The sequence below is a fragment of the Oncorhynchus mykiss genome, chromosome 3 (genome assembly GCF_057628025.1).
Source record: "Oncorhynchus mykiss isolate SJ-2025 chromosome 3, ASM5762802v1, whole genome shotgun sequence".
Taxonomy (NCBI): Eukaryota; Metazoa; Chordata; class Actinopteri; order Salmoniformes; family Salmonidae; genus Oncorhynchus; species Oncorhynchus mykiss.
In genome coordinates this window covers 14,756,773-14,765,554 of record NC_143024.1, presented here as the reverse complement: position 1 = coordinate 14,765,554, position 8,782 = coordinate 14,756,773, and the positions used below count along the sequence as shown (strand labels likewise).

The 8,782-nt window shown below is 42.6% G+C and overlaps 1 protein-coding gene across 1 annotated transcript; it reads right to left on the bottom strand.

The window, feature by feature from the left end:
* Positions 1 to 160: 160 nt before the first annotated feature.
* LOC110520736 (G protein-coupled receptor 20) lies at positions 161 to 8,202 on the bottom strand. The gene is made up of 2 exons (XM_036937390.2): positions 7,752 to 8,202; positions 161 to 1,862 (listed from the first exon to the last, which is right to left on the bottom strand). Exon 2 carries the CDS (start codon positions 1,837 to 1,839, stop codon positions 739 to 741), a length of 1,101 nt encoding a protein of 366 aa, XP_036793285.2. The 5' UTR covers positions 1,840 to 1,862; positions 7,752 to 8,202; the 3' UTR covers positions 161 to 738.
* Positions 8,203 to 8,782: the final 580 nt, after the last annotated feature.

The window sequence follows — 8,782 nt, the reverse complement described above, 5'->3', positions numbered from 1 at the left end:
AGAGTCAGGACACCTGTTTAATGTCCCAGCCGAAACTAGGCACCCTACACAGGTCAATAAATATCCCCTTCACTGCCCTGGGGCAGAGTGAAGAGTGCACGCTACTGGCCCTCCAACAGTAATACAAACTAAATTAAATGAGTTCTTGCTATAAAATCAATAAGGTTTTGTATGTTTTATTCTATATGTTTTTGGACAATTGGTTTGGTAATATTTGCCAGTAATATAAGTTTAGCATAAAACCAGTTTCTGAGAAGGCTGACGATAAATATGTATTGTGACAACAATGTCACACATTAATCTACAGAAGCTGTTGATCATATATTTCTATTTGTTTCCATAGCAATGCAGTAGAATATTACTTGTCTATTTTGTCAGAGGTCCATCAAATCTAGGATCAAAGTAAACAAATACTCCTCAGATGATAATTATACAGTAGAAATAAATCATGCTGCAATAAACACGTTATAGGTCGTATTCAGTGTCAATGCCCTCCATCGTGACTGGTGTAGGCCAACACAGGAGAAATAACGTTTCTTGTCCGAAAATGTCTTCAAGTACTTACATTTCCAAGCCAACAATAGGCTACAATAATAGAAGCAGGAAAGCATTTTCTCAAATGGGAGAATAGCCTACTGTAGTATGTCAATTGCACTCCAGAGTGTCACAGTTAGGCAATAGAAGTCCATCTCTCTCTGAACACTGAACATCCCATTCCTCAATCTTCCCATCCCTTTCTCAGTCTAACGCTATGTGGTTCCCATGCTGGGGAGAGGAGGAGGACAGGACGTTCATCATCACACTGTGAGCGATAGCTGTGACAGTCCCCGAGCCCTTGGAGCTATTCTGCATGCTGATGATGTTCCCACTGGTCTGCTCCAGCTCTGCCTCCGCCTTGCGGAAGAAGCCCCTCATGCTGGACTGGAAGTTGTTGGTGACGAAGCAGTAGACGATGGGGTCCATGCAGCTGTTCAGGCTGCTGAGGGTGACAGTGACGTGGTAGACAATGATGTGGTGGGGCATGTTGGGGTAGAAGTACACCAGCACCTGCCTGACGTGGAACGGGGTGAAGCAGATGGTGAAGATGACCAGGACAGTGGTGAGGAGCTGCACGGCCCGCACGCGCCTCTCTCTGCTCTGCTGCATCAGACTGGAGTTGGACAGGGCACACATGATGCGCACGGTGAACACCACAATGACGACCAAGGGGAGGAAGAACTCGAAGACGGTCAGGACGAAGAGCTTGGAGACGCAGCAGCCCGCGTGTCGGAACGCCGTGGTGAGGAAGGAGTAGGTGACCACGATAGCGAAGAGCCAGATGAAAATGCACACCCCCTTGGCCACGTTAGGGTTCCTCCACTTCCTAGAGGCCTCAGCCTGTACTATGGCCAGGTATCTGTCCACGCATATACTGGTGAGGAAGAGGATGCTGCAGTACATGTTGACAAAGTAGCTGAATATATGCACATAGGAGCAGTTGAGGCACTTTCCCCCACTGTAATAGAGAATGATACGTGTGGGCAGGGAGAGGTTAACCAGTAGGTCTGTGACAGCCAGATTGATGGTGTAGATGACTGAGGTTGTCTTGGGCTTGGTGCGGAAGCAGAACACGTACAGGGCCAGGGTGTTGAGAACCATTCCCACCATGAAGATGAGTGTGTTGACCACCACCAGACAGATCCACAGGCTGTAGAAGTCATTGTAGAGACCCTCGTCTAGATGGGCCAGGCGGTGCATGTACGGCTCTCTGCTCACATTGGTGTTGCCGGCGGAGGTCGCCATGGGCATCACTGTTGAGGTTGAGTTATCCAGTGACATCCCAGTATAGGCAGGCTCCATGGTTCTGTGGTTGGCCCCGCGGCCTGAAAAAAACAACAAAAAAACAATATGGAGTTAAGTGGGTTCATTTTTAAGATCAACACAACTAGACCACACCTATTTATCATGGCATTTTTAGTTGAGGAATTCTGAACCATACACTGAATATTCAGGAAAATATTATTGGAAATTTAAACATAAACCAATATCATAATCATGTTGTAATAATGTTTAGATGGTGTGATATTCTCTAAAGACTGAAGACTGCATCTACAAAACATTAATGAACAAAATATCAGCCCCCTGCTGACACAATTATATTCCAATCATTGTTGTTGTATTACTTGATGAGGTGATCCAAATAAATACTCTAACTTGATACTGGATGGGAAAAGTCTGTCGGACATTATACAGCCAATTCCATTGGATCATGCGGACGTCAGTGTGTCTGCAGTCCAGGTCAGCATCCCAAATTGCACCCTATTCCTTATATAGTGCAGTAGTTTTGACCAAAATCCTGGCCAGAAGTAGTGCACTATATAGGGAATAGGGTGCAATTTGAGACACAACCCAGATAAAGTAACCATGTATGTTTGTGTGTACATATCAGGTAGGGAGATCTTTCCTGAGGATCTGGAGTCTCATGAGAACAGGCATCCTGTTACCTAAACACTTATTCAACTTTGACCTGGGCCCTGGACTCTAGCCACCTATGTCACTACTTCTCCACCATCCACTCCCATTGTGGTACGGTCACAGTGTTTGTTTCTGTTGGCATCAACCCCATTAACGAGCCAATTACAAGGGCATCTGAGCTATTCCATTCATTTCAAGTGTTTATTTACCAACTAGAAATCCATTCGTTTTTCTCAGACATGGGAATCAGAGACGGGTGTAATTTATTTGTCTATTTAACAGTGAAGGTGGGCTTTTAGACAGAAAAATAAGCAAACGTATGCTACATAATATACACTAGCAATAGGAACAGGACTGACATAGGAAATGCAGCTGTATAGAGAATTGCAAATGATTCATATTATTCAGTTTTCCCGCCAAGTGAACTTCTTCAAAGAGAATCAGCACAGAGAGCAATAGAGAGTAGAACAGATGCTATGATTTCAAGATGTCAGACATAATTCTTGTGGGGCTTTTGGTGTTTGCAGTGTCATCATAGTATATTATTATGCATTTCAGCCCTCCTTTTTTTGAGATTGGGACCTTATGAAATCAACCAACACAGAGTTATCTGATAACTTCCTTTAAAGGGATATCTGACACGCCTGCTCCAGCTCTCCCTCCCTGGTGCTCGAGGGCGCCAGGCTGCCCAGCGTTACGCACTCCTGCCACCATCATTACGCACACCTGCTTCTCTCGTCACGCGCATCAGCGATTCATTGGACTCACCTGGACTCAATCACCTGTGTTGTTACCTCATATCTGTCTGTTCTCTGCTTCTGCATTCATTGTTGTTTGTCTTTGTATTACCTGGTTCTGACGCTGCTCCTGTCCTGTTCCATCTCTGTGCAGAATGAAATGTTCACTCCCCCTACCTGTTTCTCTACTCCAGCATCGGTTCTTACAGATATCATGCAATAAATATTACTTTTAAACAAACCCACCTATTTCAACATCTGACCTCTCTACAAGGTTAAAAGTGAGTCTAAATTAGTGTCATTGTATACAAGACAATACGTTGTAGACAATCCCCTGCCTTAAGTACCTGTTGTGAAGAGCTACTTAGTCTCACTTTGTATAACACCAAGTAGACCGTAGTGCGTTTGGAATAGTCGGACACAACACACACACAGATAGATGGCCTCTGTATCCTCAATCCCCTTCCCACAGCCTGCAATGAACCATATTAGGGCAGAGAGAAGAGGCGAGGGACTGGCAAAGCAGGGAGATCGTGGGGATGTCAACTGAGTGGAAAGGAATAGAAACAGCCAGGCTGCTCAGGCGTGTTAACTTAGAGCAGAAACTGACTGATCACACTGACATCTGGAATTCTTTAAAGAAATTCTCACCAGCTATGTGATGTACACTGAGTATACAACACACCCCTCCCCTTTTGCCCTCAGGAACGCCTCGATTCGTTGGGGCATGGACTCTACAATGTGTCAAATACATTCCACAGGGATGCTGGCCCATGTTGACTCCAATGCTTCCCACAGTTGTGTTAAGTTGGCTGGATGTCCTTTGGGTGGTGGACCATTATTGATACACACAGGAAACTGTTGAGCATGAAAAACTCAGCAGCGTTACAGTTCTTGACTCAAACCGGTGTGCCTGCCACCTACTACCATACCCTGTTCAAAGGCACTTAAATATTTTGTCTTGTGTATACAGTTGCCCATTCACCTTCTGAATGACACACATACACAATCCATGTCTCAATTGTCTCGTGGCTTAAAAATCCTTCTTTAACCCGTCTCCTCCCCTTCATCTACACTGATTGAAGTGGATGTAATAAGTGACATCAATAAGGGATCATAGCTTTCATCTAGATTCACCTGGTCAGTCTGTGTCATGGAAAGACCAGGGGTTCTGAATGTTTTGTATTCTCAGTGTATACAGTGCATTCGGAAAGTATTCAGACTCCTTGACTTTTTCCAAATGTTATGTTACAACCTAATTCTAAAATGGATTAAATTGTTTTTTCCTTCATCAATCTACACACAATGCCCCATAATGACAAAGCAAAAACAGGTTTTTGAAAATCTATTAAAAATAGCAAAACTGAAATATCACATTTACATAACTATTCAGACCCTTTACTCAGTACTTTGTTCAAGCACCTTTGGCAGTGATTACAGCCTGAAGGATTCTTGGGTATGATGCTACAAGCTTGGCACATCTGTATTTGATCTCTGCAGATCCTCTCAAGCTCTGTCAGGTTGGATGGGGAGCGTCGCTGCATATATATTTTCAGGTCTCCAGAGATGTTCGATTGGGTTCAAGTCCGGGCTCTGGCTGGGCCACTTAAGGACATTCAGAGGCTTGTCCTGAAGCCACTTCTGTGTTGTCTTGGCTGTGTGCTTAGGGTCGTTGTCCTGTTGGAAGGTGAACCTTCGCCCCAGTCTGAGTTCCTGAGCGCTCTGGAGTAGGTTTTCATCAAGGATCTTTCTATACTTTGCTCCATTCATCTTTCCCTCGATCCTGACTAGTCTCCCAGTCCCTGCAGCTGAAAAACATCCCCACAGCATGATGCTGCAACCACCATGCTTCACCGTAAGGATGGTGCCAGGTTCCGCCAAACGTGACGTTTGGCATTCAGGCCAAAGAGTTCCATATTGGTTTCATCAGACCAGAGAATCTTGTTTTTCATGGTCTGAGAGTCTTTTTTTATTTTTATTTTTTATTTATCCGTTATTTTACCAGGTAAGTTGACTGAGAACACATTCTCATTTACAGCAATGACCTCGGGAATAGTTAGGGGAGAGGAGGGGGATGAATGAGTTTGCCTTTTGGCTGTCATGTACCCTTTACTGAAGAGTGGCTTCCGTCTGGCCACTCTACCATAAAGGCTTGTTTGGTGGAGTGCTGCAGAAATGGTTGTCCTTCTGGAAGGTTCTCCCATCTCTACAGAACTCTGGAGCTCTGTCAGAGTTACCATCGGGTTCTTGGTCACCTCCCTGACCAAGGCCCTTCTCCACCGATTGCTTAGTTTGGCCGGGCGACCAGCTCTAGAAAGAGTCTTGGAGGTTCCAAACTTCTTCCATTTAAAAATGATGGAGGCCACTGTGTTCTTAGGGACCTTCAATGCTGCAGAATTAGATTTGTGCCTCGACACAATCCTGTTTCGGAGCTCTACGGACAATTCCTTCGACCTCATGGCTTAGTTTTTGCTCTGACATGCACTGTCAACTGTGGGACCTTATATAAACAGATGTATGCCTTTCCAAATCATGTCCAATCAATTGAATTTACCACAGCTGGACTCCAATCAAGTTGTAGACACATCTTAAGGATGATCAATGGAAACAGGATGCATCTGAGCTCAATTTCTAGTCTCATAGCAAAGGGTCTGAATACTTATGTAAATAAGATATTTCTAGTTTTCATTATTAATATATTTTCGTACATTTAAAGAAATCCGTTTTTGCTTTGTCATTATGGGGTATTGTGTGTAGATTGATTTGGCAAAACATTTATTTAATCTATTTTAGAATAAGGCTAAAACGTAACAAAATGTGGAAAAAGTCAAGGGGTCTGAACAGTTTCCAATTGCACGGTATATATATGCATCATAGCGAGATTATATTTGACTACTACATTTACATTGAAGAACAATTTAGAACATCCAAGCTAATGAGTATAACATGCTCAGTTGAGGGCATAATTAAATGAATAATGTAATTTGTCAAAAGCAACGAGAGCACTGTGGCCACAGGCTGCCTACAGCACATTGTAAAGAGACATGCAAAAAATACATGGGATTGCATGACTATTTTAATTTCAATATCCCTGCATATTATCCAGTCCACAAGGCCAAGTTAATCATCATTAGTAGTAATATGTGTTACAGAGGGTGTAATTTACAGGAAATGCGATATCAAACGGCTCTCTGAGGAGATTACAGAGATAAATGGTTTCTTGCTCTGCCAGTTACTACACATTCATTGACAAACTTCTGCTGACAATTGTCTCACACTGTGTTTCCAGCCTCAGCAGCAACTCCCAAGTTGATCAACCACAAACATAATAGTGATGTATTGTTGCTATTTAAAAAACAATCAATAGTCAAATCAAAAACAACATATATATAGCGGTCTGATATTTCACCACAAGCAGACATATTTAGACACAAACAGACATATTTTAAATGTAACATTTATTTAACTAGGCAAGTCAGTTAAGAACAAATTCTTATTTACAATGACGGCCTACCAGGGAACAGTGGGTTAACTGCCTTGTTCATGGGCAGAATGACAGATTTTTACCTTGTCGGCCTACCAGGGAACAGTGGGTTAACTGCCTTGTTCAGGGGCAGAATGACAGATTTTTACCTTGTCAGCTCAGGGATTCCATCCAGCAATCTTTCGGTTACTGGCCCAACGCTCTAACCACTAGGCTACCTGTCGCCCCAAGGCCTATAGTAGATACAGTAGATATGTCTACAAACAACCATTTTTATTAAAGTGACAACATTGATTCAACCAGTGTTACCCAGTGGCAAGGACATAAGTAATGATTAAGTTATGATAGTGACTTTATAAGATGATCGTCAGAGGACTGCCTTTTAACTTAAAGGAACAGTGCTGTTAATTAAACCGGATTTTCCTGTTTTAAATAATAATATTTCAACACAGTGACCTTTTTATGCGAGTATGCACAATATAATATATATATAGAATTTTCCTTTTCCTACACCCACATGATCAGACTGATCATTTCTATGGCCAAAATAGGCTCAGGGAACTAAATGATAAAACATATATTTTGGAATTATTTTATTAAATAAACACACAGGGACTTATTAGACATACAGTAATGATTAAAAAATACAATTAAAAAGACTGCAGGGGGGCTTTAAAAGTTTAAAGGATGTCATGTTCTGATATAGAGACAGCAAACTAAGTTCAGTCAGGGATCCCAACAGATCAGAAAAACCTTGTGCAAATAAATATCCCTGTGTGAGTTCTGAACATGAGTTCTGAACATGTCTTGTTTCAGGCAGGATGTAGAATCACATGGGTGAAATCCCACGATGTAGCCCTAATCTACATAAACACCATATAAGGCAATAGCCTCTAACCATTTAAGTGTCAGTAACAAGCAGAGTTTGTGACATAAAGTGAATCTTACTAAGTGTTGCAAAAAACATCCATCATCATCAGTCAACAATATTGCACTGATACGTCTCAGTCAGAAAGAACTCACATCTTTTCCAAGAAGGAATAAATAAACAAAGAAAAACAATCGTCCCTACTTACCTCAACGCCTAGAGAAGAGTGAGGAGATCAATAAATCTGTTGGCCAGTTTGAGGTTACGTCTTGGTCCCCTTGAGGTTAGTAGAGAGACCAGGGCCTCCTCAGTCCAGAACCTCACTGCCCCTAAGGCTTCCTAGTTTATGCCTCTACTGTGTCAACGCCTCATTTCACTGTTTACCTCTGGTCCTCTGCTCCCCAGCATACGGCTCTGCACTCTTCCCATATCTAAACATTTAAAAGGAAACCCCACAGTTCTGTCTCTCTGTGCCTTAGCCTCCCTGTCTGCTCTTCCGCTCAGCATCACACTAACTAATCCGGTCCCCGGTCTTTTAGCTGAGGATACTTAGAGAGGAAGTCTTCCTAAGTTTACATGAACTGTGACATCACTAAACAAGGACTCTCTGTACCACAGACTGTTTCCTAAATGGCACCCTGTTCCATTTATAGTGCGCTACTTTTGACCAGGGGGCAATATAGTGTGCTATAAAGGGAATAGGGTGCCATTTGGGAAGCGAATACAGTCTTGTGGAATATCCCGGAATTTATTCCTGTGAGACTGAAAAAAAGTAACTGGAAATTGGTAAGTCTTTTTCACAAAAGCTGATTTCAGAGGTTTCATACAAATGAGAAAAATCAAGTGGCATCCTCCTATAACAGCCATGAGGCACATATGACTACATTTCAACTCAAGATCTGGGATCTCTTTAAAACACACATTCCATTATTTACATCAATACAAACATTAAGTTAGCAAGGAAAACCAAAGTGAATCATAACAAAGATCATTTGAAGTGAGAAGTTAGTTTGATGATTCCACTTGACACTTCTAGACTGGAAAACATAATTTCAGTACAGTACCACTCAGGGACAGACTGGGGAACACCAGAAAAAGCCCAATTCAGACAGGCCCACCGGGCTAAAGATGGACGACCCATCTGGCATTTGCCAGAACTGTCCTATGGCCAGTCTGTCTCTGGTACCAGCTAAGTAATGACCCATGAGTGAACCTCTTCTAGACACATTCATCTTCCAG

Bases quoted from the DNA above. Each gene is read 5' to 3' on its own strand.
- LOC110520736 (XM_036937390.2), bottom strand. From the start codon at position 1,839: ATGGAGCCTGCCTATACTGGGATGTCACTGGATAACTCAACCTCAACA.